The following is a 21,440-nucleotide window of genomic DNA, read 5'->3' as shown; positions in this document are numbered from 1 at the left end:
TTAAATATTTTTGTTTTATTTAAAAACTATTCGCAAACATTCAAATCGCACCCACAAAGACGCCCAAACTCAGAACAATCATTCGTGGTTCACACAAGTGCTTGTCCTACGCGGGGATCAAACCCGCGACACGTCGCGCTCAGTGGGTTGGATATGGCGACCTCAACCAAAAAATAAATAAAACGCTATTTGCAACAAATAACGTACGTTCAATATTAACATCGAGGCTGCACTCAACCGAAAGATGAAACGAATTTTCTACAAAAGATGAATAATCACGTTTTAGAAACCCTCAAATAAAAGTGATGCAAGCGCTATCAGTAACGCACGAAATTTCCGTCCGTTTTCGTCTGATCACCTAACTTAAATTACATCTGGTTACTACTGCCCAGCGATACTCTGTGCCTTTTGATTTATGTTGCATTTTGCAAGAAACAAACAAGTTTGTTAATAAAATGAAGGTTGTTTAATTTATAATATTGTCCCACTGACGCTCAATGTTTTCGTTTTCAAGAGTAATTTAGCGGCATTGAAAACATGGAGAGTTAACATAACAACACCAGAAATTATTATACAGACCACTTAATCATTAAAATTAACGATTAAACTTTAATTAATTACAATACAACCGGAAGATTGGTTATCTTAATTTTTTAATCCAATAAAACAATACTTGAAGCTTTAAATATGTGTCAAGGTTGTCTTCTCAAAGTGTTATCGTCAATTTGAACCTTGGAGTTGTTCCTTTCTGTCTACTTACTTAATATTGATTATTATAATAGGATTAGCGAGGTGGCAGATATTGGATACGGTTCCGGTTACCCGTACTAGTATGAATACTCAAAACCAGAAATGTAGGTCATAATTTCTGAAATGTCATTTTTTATGTGGCGTTTTCAATATATCGCGCATCCAACAAACATCACCCATACGCATAAAGGGATCAACACAAATATTCCCACTTCAAAGTCCATAACGAGTTCAATGGGAATGAAACAAATGTTTGCATTTGCACACACTTGCATTTTTGTATTCACGTTCGAGATGTTTTGCGAATTTTAAATTGGAGTAAAACAAGTTGATGTTTAAAAAAAGTAATTGCATCCATTCATTTATAGGACAGCTATGAATATTTGGCTACAAATACGCACTTGGGTACGAATTTCAAATTAAAAAAAAAATTGTCGTGGTGGTCTCGCCACTCTAGGTATGTACGGATTGGAATGCAAGTACCAATGTGACAATTTCGAGGATACACCACTTACAAACGGTGAAGGAAAACATCGCAAGGAAACCTGGCTTTCAAAAAATATCAGAAATCGCTAACCCACATTGAGTTAGTGTGGTTACCAATGCCATTTTCATGTGGTTAAACCTATGAGAAGAGGCCAGTGCCCAGCCGTGGGACAATGATAGAATGAATCATTTTATGGATACTTTAACAAAAGGGACTTTTAAACAAAAACGACAATAATATACTTCTTTTTCAAAAAATGATTTATTTTTAAGTTGGATGTCCACCGCGTCTTTCAGATCTTCTCTGTGAGTTTTGTAGCCTTGGTATAATTAGTAAATATGAACATTTCTATTTTTTTTTCATTTTGGGCCAACTGAAAAGGCAACGAACGCTATCAGTGACCTTCAATATTTTGTGGCGATGACATCACGGTAGTCTACAATATTGCCGCATAATCCTTGGCGCTGGTGCTTACGTATTAGCCCAAGCATTTTTCCGTAGGTATTCGTAGCTAATTGTTTGAATTATAGGTAAAATAAATGTGACAAAATCTAATCTAACCCAGTTTAAGTACACTATCAGTCTGATCCTACGTCAGTCTGTCTGTTTCACACCAAGTCCGCGTGAAGGCAAGCGCCTGATGACGGGGCATAAAGTCCGAACTCATCCGTTTACAGTCGCTGAATAGAGTCCTTGAATGTTGCATGGGTTCTACTAGGTCTCGCTTGTTTAAAGGTTATTCCTAAATCCTATCCCATAACTAGCAGTAACAAACAGGCCCGGTGTGCAAGATTGAAAAGCACCAGACTCCCAGAACTTTGGAAGGATAAAAGTCCTGCATGCCATCTCACCAGCTCAGAGAGGAGTCAAAAATACAATAATGTATATTTAGCTAAATAATTGTGTACTGGAAATAACGAAATAATTTTTGCAAATTAGCAGTTTCGTATATAGCGTTTTCCAAGTTATCTTCTGTTTACACATTAAAGCTAATCCTAAACTCACCACACTAATTGGGCTCAGACTTGACGCACTGCCAAAATGACGCTTTTGTTTCGGATAAGATTATACTATACTTATTGATTTATTTAAATAATCCGACATCGGTATTCAACTGGTCTACGCAAAAATATAAGTTTGTCAAGGTTTTCTTAAAAGTAAAACAAAAGGAAAAATAAAAGCCCATTCTTGGACACTAAACATCAATAGGTCATTAATAGCAGTACAGAATGTTTCAGTATATCGTTCCTGATCCTAAAGCTGCAGTGTAATTCGTAATTGATTTTCCCGATACATTATGAAGGTATGCACGCCGCCAATCAATCACTTACACAAATTGCATCTTTAATAACCATGTGTGGAGAATGCGCTACTGGCAATGTTACGCAATTGTAATGCCTGGACATTTAAATGCAATCACTTACTGCAGGCTTTTCTCCCACAGTGTAAGTCTTGTGTTTTATTTAAAGAATACTTAGCATATTTCCATTTGTTATTCGATTTTTCTGCAATGATGATTTTGTGAAGAGAGCATGTGACAAAATGAAGTCAAGGTAATAATCAAAAGTACAAAATATAATGTAGCCGGCTGTCACGAATTGTTTTTTTTTTAAACAAAAAAAGGATTTTAATCCTTCAAGTCACATGGTTTACCAAAAACGTTATATTTACATGTTATTATTACACAATATTATGTCAATCGATGATACCGTTTCAAGCGCCATTAATTTCAATAATCTTGATCAATAATTATGTCATAACTATTTATAACTTCTTATTGCAATATCTATGTCTGGCAAGAAGCGATTAATAAAATAACGGTGGACTTTGTTTGGGTACAGTTCGCGACACACTAATCCGTACTAATATTATATGTGAGAGTACGGTGTCTGTCCATATGTTACGTTCTTACAGCAAAGTGATTAAAAAATATGCACGAGCTGATTTGCATGCGTAAAGTTTTCTAAATGCTTTTTTAAACGACTTACGCACAAATAGTATATTCCTTCTGTCCCAGGGGTTCACAAACATTAAAGTCGCAACATATTTTACTGTCTTAATTATTCTAATACACAATTAATAGACAGTGTAGGCCAACAGCGGAAGCCAACCTGCATTCGCAGGGGCGAGTTGTGATCAATATTCAAACTGTTCCTATGAGGAAGAAGCCAGTGCCCAGCTGTCATATACTGACAAACTGATACGAGTAACTTGTGCATGGTGTCATATACAAGATAGGAAAACTAGACAACGTTTTCTGTCACGATTAGCGACATAAACGAAAACAAGCATGTATCTATGACACGCTCCTTAAATACAACTTCATAAAAAAATTAATGCCCTCATAAGCAAAGCCACGGGTACGAGCTAGTTAAAGGTTTGTGGTGACCAAAAGGTAATCGCTTAGATGTTTTTAAAGTAATACGTCATGGTAGTGAACTAAAGTTTTGCTATTTTCTAATGTCATGCTTGTTGTGTAGATAAGCTTACAATTATTATATTTATAGATTTGTAATAAGTACAGCTGTACAAACTTGAATTACATAAGTGTTATTATTTTTAAATCGTTTATTTTTAAAATTTTTAGTTTTAGTTGACAGATTTTTATGTTTAAAAATATAAACAAGCTTTTTTATTCGCATTTAATAAATGTTCTATCTACACCGAAAGACAACATCTAGGTATAATTATAGGCAGATGTTAGACAGATATAATCAAAAACATTGGATACGTATTTTTGATTTAATCTTAACAATTTAAATTGTAAATGATAAACAGCTTTTACTTTGATGTTCAATTCAATGTTGTCATTTATTCTGCAAGAAGGTTATATCATCATTTTTACCTACATGTGTTTTTTTGAGAACTCTGGAGTTCCCTGAGAAGAAATGTCGAAAGAAACTGAGCTAACACTCCCAGTCACTTTTAAAGTAAAGACAATTTTAAAAGGCGAGTAAAATGGGGAAACACGGGCCTTTTGAGGAAAGTATCAGATCGAACTGAGCAAGCCTGTGACAGAAAGTGGCATGCGTGCATTGACAACCACAGGCCGACACATAACGTAACTGCTAGTGGCTCTGAAGGCTATCCTTTTGATAGTGCCTATCCTATACAAGTATGTAAAACTTATTGAAATCGCCAGATTGAGACTATTAAAAATGAACAAAACATCTATGAACTAATAAATAACAAAAATAGTATAAAAATGATGTATGATAACTACATAAGGTTTGTACTTACAAAAAAATAAGATCTGAAAATAAAAATGACACAGGTTGCACATCAAATGAAAAATCATAACATTAATTTTATGTGATATTTTCTTTAGACATATTTCTAAAGAAAACAGATTGGAAATAAACAGATTTAAATTTAAAAAACGGGCGACCTACATATGTCAGAACTTTGACTTGTTTGTATACTTTGACTTTACTTAATTTTTACACAATACTGACGTCACGCGTTACTTCCATTTACTGTACTATGATCAATTTGTTTGCAATACAAAATAAAAAATACTTATCCACTTTTTTCTCATAAAACTGCCAGAAGCACAAAAATCTTCTGCACCCCTATGCCCTGGGAATTGCCGGTCAGCTAGTATCTAATAATTAATAATAATAATAATATTGGACAACATTCACACAACGCCATCTAGTCTCAAACTAAGCAGAGCTTGTATTATGAGTACTAGACAACTGATAAACATACTTATATATTTCTAAATAAATACATAATATAGATAAATAACACCCAGACACAGAACAAATGATCGTGCTCATCACACAAACATTTGTCCTGGGTGGGAATCGAACCCACGACCTCCGGTATAGCAGTCAGGGTCACTAACCACTAGACCAACAGGCCCGTCAATTATTTGCATCGTATGTAGAAGTGCCCATTTCCGAGCGCTTAGCTTAGAGGATCACTAGAATTATCGTCAACTAAGCCGAATAAGTTTGTGCATATACATTATTCATCTTACGCTAGCATGGTCTAAGATACCGATAGTGGCAAGAGTAAAGAATGTGACAACAATATGACAAAAATACCTACTCGTATTCACATGTATATGACCTAGAGGTAATGAAAACAGTAAAGATTACATTTAACATACTTCGATTTGGATATAAATAGCCTAAAGTAAATTACCTGGAAAGCTGTGTTTGTGAAGATACATGATGAATTAACATAATGTCTAATCAAGTTCCCACAATAAAACCACAATAAATACGTAAATACTAAGCCGGCAGACGGCGGAGGTTAATAGGTATATTTTATCAGCAGTTTGTTATAAAACTAGATAAAGTTTGAGGAGCACGTTATTGTGCAGACTGGCCGAGCTGCACGCGCAGGCCCGACATGGCGTACTCTCGCGAAGACAAGAAGTCCGACGTGGACTTCGAGGTCCTTACTCCAGATGAAGAGCGAAAGATGGACCTGGACACCATCCTCGTTGAGGAGATCGGCCAGTTTGGCAGGTACCAGCTGCGGACCTGCCTGCTGTCCGTGCTGCTGGTCATCTTCGCGGCATGGGGCGCCGTGGAGTATGTCTTCACCACTTCTCGCATAAGCACCAGGTAAACTATTTAATTCACGCTCTATTTTTTTATATATCATACTATTTATAACGGACTCCTACGTAGCTTACCTGATGACTGGCCAAAAATAAAAACCATAAGTTTTTATTTCATGTGGCCTACTTGAAATAAAATCCATTATACTTTTGATATGACTCCATTTGCATAAAGAAGAACCAGATGCGAACAAATTTTGCATACATTATTATACTTAGTACAAAATTAAGTATTGTAGAAAGTACAAAATTTTTTTTTGCCAACACAGGGTTAGTTTTGAACTACCAGCCAAATATAAATAATACGAGCGAATACAAAATTATATTGAAAATAATTGCTAAATTAATAACAAATATTACGAAAAGCGCATTTCGAAATATCTCAAATAATTATGACCATATAGACCGACTATCAGGAAGATGACCCCTTAGACGCCTATAACAATTTACCTAACTAGTTCCATATTTATTCTAGCCTTTTTGCGAGGGACCGACAACATATAAATTAAATAATGATTGCAAATAATTGTCTGGTCGTTAAAAAATATTCTATATGAATGAATTTAAGTTAACATAAAATGACGATAAGGAATCCTTTAATGAGATGACGAGACTAATTCGACGCATTGATTGAGTTAATCAATAAACCGTCCAGAATAGAAACGGGAACAATAGGGAAGAGGCTTGAAATTGACCTCCAGCGGTAATTCTACCGGCTAATTAAAACAAATGCTTTCTAGGTGTCTGATTCCGGAGTGTGAAGTAGAGCCAGCGGAGTTCTCTCCGTACTGGTTGCCGAACGCGGTGCCGAGCAACGACAACTGCCAGCGCTTCGGCAACGCGTCCTCGTCGCTGCGGCAGGTGGCCAGCGACACGTGCCCCGCCGCGCTGTTCGACCGCGACACCGTGCTTCCCTGCGAGCAGTACGTGTTCGAGAACACGCACTCCGTAGTGTACGATGTGAGTGACAGCAGCCGCCACAGCTCGGTAGGTGCAGTTCTGGCTGACCGCTGACGTGTGTGTGTTGCCGCAGTACGGGCTGGCGTGCGACGAGTGGCGGCGCTCGCTGATCGGCACGGTCCGCACGTTCGGCACGCTGACGGCGCTGCCCATCACCGGCTTCGTGTCGGACCGCTGGGGCCGCCGCGTCGCGCTCACCATCAACGCCTTCAACACGGCCTGGCTCGGCGTCACGCGCTACTGGGCCGACACCTACCTCGGATTTATGTTCTCAGAGTTCTTCGAAGCCACATTCGGTTCCGGCGGGTTTTCCAGTGTTTACATTTTGTGTAAGTTGTGTAATTAATTCTCATTTTTTATACGCCATGGTTAAGGTACCTTCATCAGGTTCAGGCTTATTTTGACATTTGGGGTTCTACCAAAAACTTGTAATGTATAAGCTATATACTTACTCTTAGATCAACGAAAGTAACAAAATTTATGAGAAACAATTGTGGTGCCAACAATATTTATTCCCACGTCATAATTAGAGTGTAGTGCAAATACTAATTATAACTATGATCAAATTAGAAACCATTACATTTATTATTATAAAAAAGTCCCGGTAATTAGTAGTAACTGCCTATTTGGATATCACGAGCACTACTGACAATTAGTTAAAATAGCAAATATCAAGGGTCACTGGGAATTTATGATAGCAGCGTGCTAATAAATAAACTTTATTGTCTAAGATTACACGACAATGTTTTTATTAAGATAACTTGCTATGTTTTCATTTTTATCTTGATTATTCATAATGATTGATTGCTCACTTTCTTACCAATATTAAAGTAATTATTTACTTTTATCCAATACGCACCGACACCCTAAAGTGCTTTTTAAATCCCCGAATGGATAAATTGGTTTTCTAACAGGTTTAACCAAAATACAAAATGTAGGTACTAATGTCTGACCACTGTAGACTTTGTTGATTTTCGTTTCATTATTTAACTTCTGCGTAGCCTTTCCGTTTAAAGGGCCTTTCTTATTTATCTAATTTTAAAGACTACAGTTTTACAAACTTCCTGATATAGAGCATCTACTTGTTTTCCATTTCCAGTGATGGAATTAGTGGGTCCGAAATTCCGTGTCGCTGTTGGGGCAGCCACGAACACTTGCTTCTCGCTGGGCCAAGTGACGATGGGTCTGATAGCGTGGGGCGTCCCCAACTGGAGGAACCTCACGCTCGCACTCTACATCCCGCAGTTCATCACTATCTTCTACTTCTGGCTCATCAGCGAGTCAGTCAGGTGGTACATGAGTAAGGGCCGCTTCGATGAATCAGAGGCTCTACTCAGAAAAGTGGCCCAATATAATGGCAAACAAGTGTCAGAAAAGTCTTTGCAAGCATTAAGACGTACTGCAGAGGAGGAACAAAGGAACAGCAAGCTAGAGGCTCAGCGCAATGGAAACGAGCCCTGGCTGATCGTGCAGGTGTTCCGGCACAAGCGAGTGCTGGTGCGCGTGCTGGTGTCGCCCGTGTGGTGGATCACCACCACCTTTATCTACTACGGACTGTCCATCAACGCCGTCAACATGTCCGGCAACCGGTACCTCAACTACGTGGCCGTGGCCGCCGTCGAGATCCCCGGGTACTGGACAGCATTCTTCCTGATAAGCAAGGTTGGGAGGAAACCAGTACTAGCTGGCGCCTTCTGGGTTTGTGCTGCGTGCCAGATCGGTTACATATTTATGCCTGACGGTTAGTAGATACACTATAAATAAAATTTACATCGTAGTATCCACCTCCCTTTATGTTTTGCTGATGACTTGCATGATTTTTGTCATTGTAGATTTGTACGCGCTGTCGCTAACGGTATACCTGATAGCCAAGTACGCCATAGCGGTGGTGATGACGTCAGTATATGTGTACACGGCGGAGCTGTACCCCACCAAGCACCGGCACAGCTTGTTCGCCTACTCCTCCATGATGGGTCGCATCGGGTCCATGCTCGCACCGCTCACGCCTGCTTTTGTAAGTTAATTTTTCATAGACTACTAACTTCTGTAATTTTTTGAACACGACACCTCCATTAAATCATTGTGTAGCTCAGGTTTCACAAACATTAAGCGCTCCTCCGCAGCCTACGCAGGGATCGAACCCGCGATACGTCGTCTGTGTTTGGCCATTTATAGTCTTTACCTGACACCTTTATGATCGGATTACTGCTACATTATCTGTTTACAGGGTGCTCAATGGTTTGAGGAGCTGCCTTTCGTTCTGTTCGGATCGTTCGCCTTCCTGTCGGGCATCCTAATCTTCCTGACGCCGGAGACGCTCGGCACCACCATGCCCGACACCTTCGAGCAGGCCGAACAGCTCGGCCTTAAGAACAAGAAGGACGCCGATAAATAACCAAAGAAATGTATAATCTCGTTATTAATGTGATAGATGTATAGGTACCCAGTGAAGATGGGGCTGATGTTATAATACTGTATGGACTTGCTTCGTTGTAACGTGTGTACGAGGACGTAAAAGACGGAACCAGATTTAAACGTAGCTTCAGATTATAATCTTGTGTAACCTTTAGTTTTAGAATAATGTTAGGATAGTTTTAAGGACGTACAATGTTACAATGTGGTTTCAATGCAATCATTTTAAACAAACTTTCTCATAAAAATGAAAAACGATATGAAAAGAGCATACATTAATAAATCCACTATAGCAACACATATTCTTTTATATAATTATAGGCAAAGGTCTCCCCTTTTTTTTAGACTTCTCTATCTTTCGCGATTTCTTGAAAGGTGAACCCCAATACCTGACATCACACAACCTGGAAATAATAGAAAGGCATTACAATATATAAAAAATATAACAATATAAAAATAATTAATTAATTGATAAAATAAATAATTTATTTAATAAAAAAACTAATCGTGTTCGTTCGAGGGACGCACTGTTATCGGCTTAGCTGATCCCAATAAGACCAACTTTGATATGATAGAGGTAGTGAATATTATAACTCAAATGAAAAGTAAAAAACCTTGTTTTAATGATTACCGCACCAAAGAATATAATATTTTAGTATCCGTGTATGGAAAATTCTTCAAGAAAACAAAAAACATCTTTCCATACATAATATTCATTATCATAAAGAGCTGCGCTGTAAAAAAAATTTGAGCAGAATAACCTACTTCTGAAAGTGGTTTGGTTCTCTTTTTGGTTTTGATTTGACACATTATTTGAACGCAATAAAGCGGCATCTTACTCTCACACCAGCAAATTTAATATTATTAGGCCTCTGTTGTCGGTCCTCTGTATTTTTTTTTTAAGATCAAAAGCTTGCAACCTACTTATAAAAAGCAGAAAACCGAGTCAAACTAGGTTAATTTTTATGGGAACAAATGACAGCTAATTCACGGTAAATTAAAAAAGAATCAGCAGTATCTGATCGTTTATCGTTCATGCAGTCCGAAAAACTGAGATAACAAAGGTAAAAAAGATAGATGAATTGAGAACCTGCTTCTTTTTGAAGTCAGCGTCAAGTTCAGCTGCGGATCGAGGGTAATTTTAACTAAAGCACCTACACGTATTAGTGTTAGTTTTTTGTTTCAGAGACTCACCTCGATCTGTATTGGATTGCAACTAATCCCATTTCTATTGGAAATAATGACTACACAGGGAAACATTTAACATATTGTAAATAAACTTAGAAATACATATTACCTAAGGAAGGAACTTGAAATCAACATCAAAGCAAAACCCAAATTAAAGCCGATATGAGTCAACTCTCACGTGACGACGTGTCAGCCTTATTCTTAATATCATGAAAAACGTTACACAATCTGTAATCTTTTTATAGTTAGTGGCTCCTGGTATCTAATAGAGTTTACACTTATCAGGTGCTGTAAATTTAGATAAATATGAGTTCGTCAAAGTGTGTGCGGAAATTATTCCACTTATTGTTGTATTGGCAAACACAAGTATTTGTGGTTCGATGAAGTTTATTTAAAATGACCGACTTACAAAAAGATCAAGAGGTGGACTCACCAGTCCCTAAAAAGAAGATGGACCTCGATACTCTGCTTATTGAAGAGATCGGACAATTTGGTAGATTCCAGTTTCGTACATTTGTGCTAGCGCTAGTGATGGTGATCTTCAGTGCATGGGCAGCTGTTGAGTACATGTTTACTACGGCCCGGATCAGCACCAGGAAAGTGCCAGTTATTACTATTTTTTTCAATGTATCCGTTTTTTACTATTATCGGAGTTCTGAACGATTTCTTCGGGTACTTTTGTAGGTGTCTGATTCCGGAGTGTGAAGTAGAGCCAGCGGAGTTCTCTCCGTACTGGTTGCCGAACGCGGTGCCGTGCAACGACAACTGCCAGCGCTTCGGCAACGCGTCCTCGTCGCTGCGGCAGGTGGCCAGCGACACGTGCCCCGCCGCGCTGTTCGACCGCGACACCGTGCTTCCCTGCGAGCAGTACGTGTTCGAGAACACGCACTCCGTAGTGTACGATGTGAGTGACAGCAGCCGCCACAGCTCGGTAGGTGCAGTTCTGGCTGACCGCTGACGTGTGTGTGTTGCCGCAGTACGGGCTGGCGTGCGACGAGTGGCGGCGCTCGCTGATCGGCACGGTCCGCACGTTCGGCACGCTGACGGCGCTGCCCATCACCGGCTTCGTGTCGGACCGCTGGGGCCGCCGCGTCGCGCTCACCATCAACGCCTTCAACACGGCCTGGCTCGGCGTCACGCGCTACTGGGCCGACACCTACCTCGGATTCATGTTCTCAGAGTTCTTCGAAGCTACATTTGGTTCCGGCGGGTTTACTAGTGTTTATATTTTGAGTAAGTTTTTAAATTAAGCATTTTCTTTAAAATGGTTAAAATTTGCATTTCCCAATGATGGATGACCTTCAATTATGGTTACTATTGTTTCTTTAGTGATGGAGCTGGTTGGACCAAAGTACCGTGTAGCTATTGGAGCAGCGTTAAACACTGGCTTTGCACTGGGACAAGTGACAATGGGGTTGATAGCGTGGGTCGTACCTAACTGGAGGAAACTCACACTCGCGTTGTACATCCCTCAGTTCATCACAATCGCGTACTATTGGCTTATCAGCGAATCGGTCAGGTGGTATATGAGTAAAGGACGTTTCGATGAATCAGAAGCTCTTCTTAAAAAAGTGGCTCATGTAAATGGAAAAGAAATATCTGAGAAGACCTTGGCTGCTTTACGTGAGGCGGCTGCAGAGAAGTTGCAGAATGAAACGATAACACATAACGGCAACGAGCCCTGGCTGATCGTGCAGGTGTTCCGGCACAAGCGCGTGCTGGTGCGCGTGCTGGTGTCGCCCGTGTGGTGGATCACCACCACCTTCATATACTACGGACTGTCCATCAACGCCGTCAACATGTCCGGCAACCGGTACCTCAACTACGTGGCTGTGGCCGCCGTCGAGATCCCTGGGTACTGGATTGCATTCGTACTGATGAATGTGATTGGACGGCGGCCTGTGTTGGCTAGTGCGTATCTGGTCTGCGCCGCATGTCAGATTGCATACATCTTCATACCCACTGGTAAGATATAAAACTTGGTTTCCTTGATGTCAACGTGTAACAAGTAGATTTATATTAAAATAATATGAATGGTATTGTTTCAGATATGTATGCAGTGTCGTTGACAGTTTACCTGATCGCTAAGTGCGCTATAGCAATGGTGGTGACCTCAGTATACGTGTACACGTCCGAGCTGTACCCCACTAAGCACCGCCACACTCTGTTCGCTTACTCGTCAATGATGGGGAGAATCGGATCCATGCTGGCGCCACTAACTCCTGCCTTCGTAAGAGAATGATTTCGTTACTTGGTTAAAAATCGTGTACTTAATTAAGAAACCTAAGTCGTGGAGGGTTTCATAATCAGACTTGACTCAGGACAAGCAAGTGCTTGTCAAACCAGAAGAAATCGAACCCGTGACAACCCTCAGAGGATTTGGCGAGGTAACCTAAACCACTCTGTATAAATTAATAAAAAAAAAAACAAATACCTTTAATTATAAATCTATACATACATAACAGGTTTTCAAATTAGCTATGCTACGTATAAAATCGTCATATTGCATAGCTAATTATTCATCCATGCACGTATTCACAGGGGGCGCAGTGGTTTGAAGAGCTCCCGTTCGTGCTGTTCGGCTCGTTCGCCTTGCTGTCGGGCATTCTGATCTTCGCGACGCCGGAGACGCTCGGCACCAAGCTGCCCGACACGCTGGAGCAGGCCGATAACCTCGGCAAGGACAAACGATGAGGAAATTAAAAAAAAATAGAAATCTCATGTTTATTAGCGGACAAAAAAGTGCAATTACTAATAAACGCATTCTCTCTCAAATTACATAATAAGTATTTCAACCTTACTTATTATTATAAGTCAAAATTACGATGAAAGTTATGTTTATATAGGCCCTTGACAATGTACTTTAGTGTGTAATAACTACCTGTGGAAATGTCGGGGATTGTAAAGATAGGTATTTTGTAATATGTAACTGCGTATGCTACTATTGCAATCATTGTACAAGAAATTGTTTTATATAAAAAGAAAATAAAATATAACAGGAGCAAACTACTGGTTTCAGCTGACTGTTGAAGCCTATTTGGTCCGATCTTGACACCCGACCTCATGACGCCCAGGTCAGACTGTTGCCTCACCACATTGCTTTTATTACGAGTAGCTATAGATAACACATCTTGATTAGAACGTACACGCTTAGCATGGTGTGCGGATTTACCAATGCGGTTAAAAATATATTTTTATTTATTTTATTATATTATATTAATAAATACGAATATAACAATACCTCAGATTGTTGGAACCGGAGTTTTAACTGAAATATCACTAAATGCCTGAACATTGCAATGTTGCACCTTGTCTGTGAAAATCCGTATCCAACTAGGATATTATTTTCAGGCGCTGAACAAAGTAGTTATAATTCGTTCTCAGGTAATGATATTTAATAGTACATCGATTGAAAGTGCATGTTAGGCAAAATAATAAGTTTCCAGTCATATAACATTTATAGGAAAACTATTCTTTGTTATCTAAGTCAAAGAAAACAAGACTATGTGATTGTACGGGATCGTAATGTTTTGAAGCAACTTTAAACGTAAAACTGAATCATATAATAATGTGTTTGTTTAATAATTTAAATAACATGAAAATCACTATATATTAGTGTAATGTGTGGTGTGTGGACACACGCCGCTGCGCCGACGCAGACGCGTTTGACAGCGGAGCGAGGCGCGCGCGCCGCCCGCACATGCAACACGCACGCACACAGCCGCGACACGCCGCGACTTACATTATAAAATACAGTGTAGTGATCATGAACACATATTACTTTTAACATAGTTTGGTAAGTTTTGTTTTGTTTTGATATTATTTAATCTGCCTCTGGACACCTCACGTATCAATTTATTTAAATATATTCCGTATTAACTCACGTTACCGGTTGCTTTCGTAACCATTCAGAACATTAAATACGAATATATATTATATTTCTACCAGTTTTAACTCGCGACAGGACCTCATTATTATAATAATTACAATTCGTCCCTGTTTTCTGCGATTGTGTTAAATTTTGTACTAAAGCTGGAAACCCTCTTTCATAATATAATGACCCAAACAAAAGCGCATTCTATTTTTTTCTCCATTAAGAATTGTTTACTATTGAGTGATTTTGCTAGTGACTTTCGGGATATAAGAAAGATCCCTTTAAATAATATAAATAAGGTAGGTATAGTAAGACTAAGAATAAGACATTTGCCAAATTGTGCGCTATAATATCACTTCCACGACAATATTTTTTTGTGAAGCTCCCAATCTTATTATGGAAGTAAATCATTAAGTTTACTACTTAAGTATTATTATCGGAATAAGAATATAATGAACATAATTATGTTAATTATATTCTAATACATCTATAACTGAGTAATGTTAATGTTATACATTCAAGAAATCTCAACATGAAAAAAACCGTAAGTACCTAGTTTTTGAAAATAATTTTCTTCGAACGTTATTATCTAACGTGAAAATAAAATGAAATCCGTAAAATAAGTAATTTTTCTGTATTTCACTCATTAATATCTTGACTTGCAATTGTATTTAATTGTTTATTATTGTTTCCACCATCCCTTATTCTCCGGAGAGCCAGAGATTACGTTCAGTCTGAGTTTCCGATATCCATGTAAACATCAAATTGTTACACTGTTTACCTACTGCGAGAGTTTAAATTAAAGTTTATCAATAAACCGTTATGTTTTTATTCGCACGGGAACAAGTTAACGTAAAGTCGCTGGTCAGTGTAAATACTGTGACCTGCCAGATAAGTTACACATACGACACTAGGTCAGCGGCGCCGGCGGGCTAATCGGGATCAAAGTTCTTAAGGGTCAGCCATGCTTAGCTACTAGCGTCAATCATAACGCATTTTTTATAAACTGATATTATTTCATTTATATGATGTTCCGATCGGTTTCGGACTCGGGGGTTGGTATGGACGACGTTGTTTTGTTTCTGCACCTACTGCTACTGCAATATGCTGCAATATTGTGTCAAGAGCGAAGCAGACATAGTTTAAGTCACCAGAATTATTACGCGGCAGCATTTTCAGACCCGCACACAAAGAACGTTCCGGCGATCTAATAGTTACAGTAAGTTAGGTAAAAATAAGAACTTAGTCTTCAGATAAAGAGTAATGTTTGGATTAAGTCCATAAAGAGTATTTACAGAAAAATGGAACATTGATTTATATTTCTCACGGCAATTAATCAAACAACGACCTCTGAGTTTTATAGGAATGTAAAACAAACATTACAAGTCTGTGTCAACAGCTGTATGTGGCTGAAGTGACTACCGCACGCTACTGTCACAAGAGGCGCTGTTATTGTTTAAAGGGAAACGTGGCTTTACAAAGATCCTTGTGTTCATATACTTTATACCTTTATGGATAATACGTGATAACTGAGCTAAAGTCATTTCTATCAAAGTTTGAGTTAAGTTATAACCGCCCTGACTGAGGAATTAAATAGTTGTGTCGCGGGGGTTTCACTTGTCTGGTTTTGTCTCGTCCCATTTGGTTAGAAAAAAAAATTCTAACCAAATAGTAAAATGAAACGACTTTTACGGATTTTATCGCGGTTTAATTTTTGGTTTTAGTTCCCGACGTTTCGACACCTTTGCAGGTATCATGGTCACGGGCAGACTCCGTGACCAGGGCACGGGCAGACTCAAAATTAAACCGCGATAAAATCCGTAAAAGTCGTTTCATTTCAATGTCTAACATTCGCGTAAACCTAAGAAACCACAAATAGTAAAAGTTTATTTGTTATTAATATGATCAGTTATTAACGTCACTACTTACATTATTTGTTTTGATGATGAGGTCTCGATTACGGCAGTAGGTAACTAATATGTTTACATATAATCCAGTATTGTTTAATAACTTTATGAGGTTTATAGACTCGAAGGTTAGGAGTCAACTTGTAGGCTTTTTAAACATTTGAATAAGTAGGTTTATCACACGCAAGAAGTCAATATGACTGCAATCATTAACTCCTACTTACGTGATAATTTAACTTCGAAACAGAGAGATAAAACCGAATCTAAGGGAGAGATGATCATACTGATTTGACTTAAACTGGTTTGAAGTGTGAACTTCTTATGGGAGGTTTAATTAATCTAATAATGGCTAACCTTTTCTCAGACGGTCATCTTAACATACATAATATTTAAGTTGCGATATGAGTTAGTTCTACTCAGTTTAGTTTAAGTTATCACATCCGTCGTTCCGAGAGGCACACGGTTATTGTTCTTACCGTCCACCCTGCGCGAGATTGTCCCATCCTTCATGAGTGGTAAATAATAGAAAAATATTATAATGTAAAGATATATTTTATCAATAGAATTAAGTATGATCAAAATCGGTTGTAAATGTCGTATTAATGATCAATCATAATTAAATTAATTTTAAATAAATTATGCTAAAAACTGGAAGAATATGCGGGCAATCTAAAACAAGTACCTAATCTGACAAAAAATCCGAGCGAAATCTTCAAATCTTCAGAGCCACTCGCAATAGCTAGTATCACCTGTCTACAGCAACGACAACAGCCTGCAGAGTACCTACTAAGACCTCACAATATAAGATTATAGTAGGTGAGGAAGCGAGATGCCGCTGTACACCGCGCAGTGCGCCATCCCGCTCCTACCCACAGGTGAGGCTCGCGTTATTTACCGACGCGCGTAATATACCATTATCAAATATGTTGATAGCGTCGCGTGAGCGTGCATTCTGTAGCTCAATTACACCCGGCATACTTCTCTTGTTGTGTTTCCGGATATCGTTGTATCTCCCGTCACAAATATAATACAATTTTAACGTTAAGTGCTTTAGACATTATAAACCATTAAAGATGGTCATTAATTATGGTAGCACGAACCGACAAAGAGACAAGCTATTTAATGATTTGTAGATAGCGACTCAATTAGGGTGTTCGATTAATTTCGTAATTAATAAACGATGCGGCCAGATTGATTTGTCCGACCAGACTACATACCATTATGGTTGTGATTTATTTATTGATCTTCATCATAAATTTGAACATATCGACTATGGCAACGTGTTAGAGTAGAGTAAGAGTTCAGCTCGCCTCATCAGCACAAAATTTCCCAGGAATAAGGCTAGTTTTGCTTAATCCTGGTACTCCGCAGGCCAGGTTTATAGGCCGAGTTTAGCGGTTCTCTTTTGAAATATACATTTACACGATATAATATTTTTTGAACTGTAATATTAAATGCTGCGGCATGTTTAATACCTTCACGTGTTTGTCACGTGTGAAGTACTTACTGTATACAAGAGGCCGAGTTCATTATATAGAACTCAACAAAAATTGTTACCGTTCGGATGTTTTTTATTAAATCTAAAATTTAAGTAAAGCTGTCTCTTATAGTTGCATGGCTCCTTAAAATCGGATCCTCTTAAGTAGATAATAATGGTGGTATGACACACAGTCCGAGTCAGTCATCAACTAGCTACTAATATATCTATATTCACCACTTTTTTGTATATTTCGAATTTTTGTTGGATATAGACGGATAGCGGAGGGTCAGGAAACAGAAAGTTTAGCATCGTCCTTCCCATGCGGAACCTTACTAGTGTAACCTCAATACCTGTCACAATTCATAATGTAAACACTTTTCCCTTCGAATATCGCATATTCATGTCCTCACTACAATACCAACATTAGCATGTACATGACATTGCACATTACTGTATGTACGCATTATCTATGCATATAGAGTGGAGTAGAAATTACAGAAATAAGCGAAACAAGAAGTTCATCTTCAAGTGATAACATACCTCCAGACATAGTTTTTTTTACTCAAAATTTTACCTACTTATCTATATATAGGCCCGCCTTTATTGCGGTGTCTTAGAAGTTCCTCATCTCCCTCTGTACTTGCACTACAGTTCTATCTGTTCTCTTCATTTACAACATTTTTTTTTCATTTTGCTTGATTTTTTTGTCATTCTTTGTAGCCACCACTCGATTAGAAGAAACCATGAATATAACTGTTACATCATGAGTTCATCATTTATTCTCATCATCATAACCCTAATTATTATTTGGGGTCGACGCAACATGTCCTCTCCTTCCATACCTTTCTATCTGACTTCATCTCACAAGAAACACTCTTTGCAGCCATATCGTCTTTCACACAATCCATCCATCGTTTCCTCGGTCGTCCTCTTCCCCTACATCCATACTCAACACCTTCCTTACCACATGAATCTCATTCCTCCGCATAACATGCCATGACAGCCGGTTGCCACGTAGTTTTTCTATAACCAGTGCCACTTTCAAACTTCCCCTTACATACTCATTTCTTACTCATCATTTATTCTGTGGGTAGGATATAATGAGGCTTTTAAATTCCTTTTCTTCTTTTGAGCTACTTGGACTGCCTCGAGAAGAAATGTCGCAACAAAGCCAGCGGGTTTTTAAGGCTACAAGGATCAGTGTCATGCCTAAATATATCGTGAAACCTATATCTAAAGGAATAGTATGTTACCTCTGTATGGATACACATTGTGTTGTTCGTCACTGCCCGTGTTATCGCGAGTGCCCCGGGGTCGCGCGCAGACTCCGCCGCGCGCCGCCCGATACCGGCTGGACTCTCAGCTTCAACCCCAACAACTACAAAAATGGGGGCAATGACTGCTCTATATACTTATCGTTGTTGCTCCTAATCTATTGGATTGACATATTAAATATTTGTTAGTGACGTAGTTTGTAACATCAATAAAAAGAGTTGAATTGTGTCACGATGCCGCTCGGTTTCTATACGGATCACAAGAATAATAACAATGATTGATTGATCGAAAAACATACAGCCAATTGCAGTACTTCACATGAGATTTGGAAGAATATTTTTAATTTTAGATCAGTTTTCAAAGAAAATCTTAGTTGTAATTGTCTAAATTTTACCCTTAAATGACCACATTCTGAAAGCCAAGAGCGGTAAAGAATTCTTCGGCTTATATTGTGCATGTTGGTACAAGTGGTGTGTTATCAGTAGCACAACAGTCGCAGATCCCCGGCGCACGCGCAGGTGTTAGGGCACGAGACAATGAAACGAATTCAAAGGAACTGACTCAGTTACATGACGTTTGTGACGTCAGCTGTTCTGCCTGCCGTATGTGTTGGAACTAGCTGGACAAACATTATATACCTACCAGTTAGTTAATTTTAGACTAACGTATTCACAAGAAAATTCTTATTATTAGGTAGAAGTATTTTAGGAAAATGGAAGCCGATTTAACTGTTATCCAGATATTTTACCGTAAAGGAGTTTAAATTGATATCTATTAGTGACAATTATAGCACAGGAAAACGTTATGAATCAGAACATGATTAGCACAGATTGAATAAACTGGTAAATGACGAAATGGACTTTCAAGTGATTTTAGCCGACTGCGAAAAAGGAGGAACTTCTCTATGCCGGTTTATATGTTTGTGTTGTATCAAATCAGCTGAGCACGTGAGTCCAAGGTCGAACAATAATAAAACGCATCCGCGACGAGGCTTTATGGCTTATGAGCGAAAATCGTCATAATACCAATCACCCCAGCGTGCGGCGTAATAATTACCAGGAACTCGTAATACTGTGCTGTAACAGTTACTCGTTTCCAAAAGATTTGAGAATTCATAAAGACTTCTTGGACTTCTTCACCTTCAAAGACAAAAAGTTTACAGGTGAATAAATGATTGATGTTCTGATTTAATAAGTGCACTAACAGCCGCTTGTCGAACGGTAAATAATCTTCAAGTCACTTAGCTACCTGTAACTATAATAAATAGTGACCGTGTAACCTGTGACCTTTTTGTATTAGAATATACACTGTGAATGTACACTTCTTCTACCTGATGCCTTCCTACTGAAATCTCTTGGTCCTTATCTGTACGACGCGAAGTGGACAATGAAAGAGCAAATTAAATGCACCTCACACTCACTCTAGATGACATTTTTGTAAAAAATAATTATAAAATACCTACGGAAGTTGATAAGTCGGCTTAAGAATGCACATTATAACTCACATATTCAATTTTTACAACAACAAACTATAATTCAATAGCTTTAGATATCAGAGGCCGCATCTCGTAGACCGTGCACGACTTTAGGAATCGTGTCCTGCATGGTGCCGGTGCCGGGTAATGCGCGACACAACCTGGTATTTTTATGATATCATTCATACAAACACGTCAATACGAGACAAATCTATTCACGTCCGTTAGGATTCGTATAAATGTTATGGAAAGTAATCTTTGTACATTTTGCAACGGTTTTGATCAGGATATACAAATAGTGTAACAATTTAAACCTAACAAGGTTATTATATATATTAACCTAAGGTTATTTAATCATGGCGTCACGGTGGGTGTCTCTATGATCAAAATAATAATAACACTTGCTGCAGCGACGTTTCCAACGTTTAACTTTCAAACACTTTTCTAAAGCTATTAATAACAAACAAAAGTTTTCCGAATTGAATTAATATTGATACACACCAAACCCTTGAGTCAACACATCACGAAGTTCTGGAGTCGTGACCCCCGCTTGCGTGTGTCATGTGGACTTTAATCTACCGTTAGTGAATCACAAACCACGGTGAAGGCATGTTATCAAATGTGCAGATTCTTTGAACTTTTTGCCTTAGGAAGGTTATGCCACCATTAATTCGAATACTCCATATTATATTTATCAATCAAATAAGATAATCAACAGATTTAGAGAAAAGATGCACAGAAAACATCTGCAAAGCTAACTTTCAAGCATTTGTATGGTCGTGGATCATACAAATGCTTGTTCTAAGTCTAGGTCACGGGTCATAAAATATAGTCTCGTGAAAGACAGACAGACAGAGAGCGAAGCCTAAGTAATAAAGATCCGTTTATACCCTCTATTAAAGGAACCATAAAAATTACTTCCCTTTGTAATTAACAATAACATTATAGAGTAAGTTATTCAAAACATGAGTATCAACGTAAAGCAACAGTTTGATATGTTAACTAGTTGCTCGGCATATATTACGTTTGTTTTGCTAAGTGTGCCCTCCGCACAGCC

General features: G+C 38.5%; 3 protein-coding genes across 3 annotated transcripts in view; all 3 read left to right on the top strand.

Annotated features, from left to right (window-relative positions):
• Positions 1-5,542: 5,542 nt before the first annotated feature.
• LOC113505936 (organic cation transporter protein-like) lies at positions 5,543-9,485 on the top strand. The gene is made up of 6 exons (XM_026888817.1): positions 5,543-5,817; positions 6,554-6,773; positions 6,847-7,102; positions 7,873-8,514; positions 8,606-8,787; positions 9,001-9,485. The coding sequence occupies exons 1-6, from the start codon at positions 5,600-5,602 to the stop codon at positions 9,166-9,168; spliced, it is 1,686 nt and encodes a 561-aa protein (XP_026744618.1). The 5' UTR covers positions 5,543-5,599; the 3' UTR covers positions 9,169-9,485.
• Positions 9,486-10,705: 1,220 nt separating this feature from the next.
• LOC113505950 (organic cation transporter protein-like) lies at positions 10,706-13,151 on the top strand. Its single transcript, XM_026888835.1, has 6 exons — positions 10,706-10,969; positions 11,058-11,277; positions 11,351-11,606; positions 11,703-12,338; positions 12,422-12,603; positions 12,915-13,151. Exons 1-6 carry the CDS (start codon positions 10,770-10,772, stop codon positions 13,065-13,067), a joined length of 1,647 nt encoding a protein of 548 aa, XP_026744636.1. The 5' UTR covers positions 10,706-10,769; the 3' UTR covers positions 13,068-13,151.
• A 29-nt stretch (positions 13,152-13,180) lies between these two features.
• The window catches only part of LOC113505947 (organic cation transporter protein-like), a 29,513-nt gene continuing 21,253 nt past the window's right edge, over positions 13,181-21,440 (top strand). The window contains exon 1 of the mRNA XM_026888829.1: positions 13,181-14,169. The gene's annotated coding sequence lies outside the window, so the exon portion shown is untranslated. The remainder of the gene's footprint in view (positions 14,170-21,440) is intronic.

Source organism: Trichoplusia ni, chromosome 27 (assembly GCF_003590095.1).
Source record: "Trichoplusia ni isolate ovarian cell line Hi5 chromosome 27, tn1, whole genome shotgun sequence".
Taxonomy (NCBI): Eukaryota; Metazoa; Arthropoda; class Insecta; order Lepidoptera; family Noctuidae; genus Trichoplusia; species Trichoplusia ni.
Note: the sequence above shows the minus strand (reverse complement) of the source record. Positions and strands in the feature narration are given on the sequence as shown.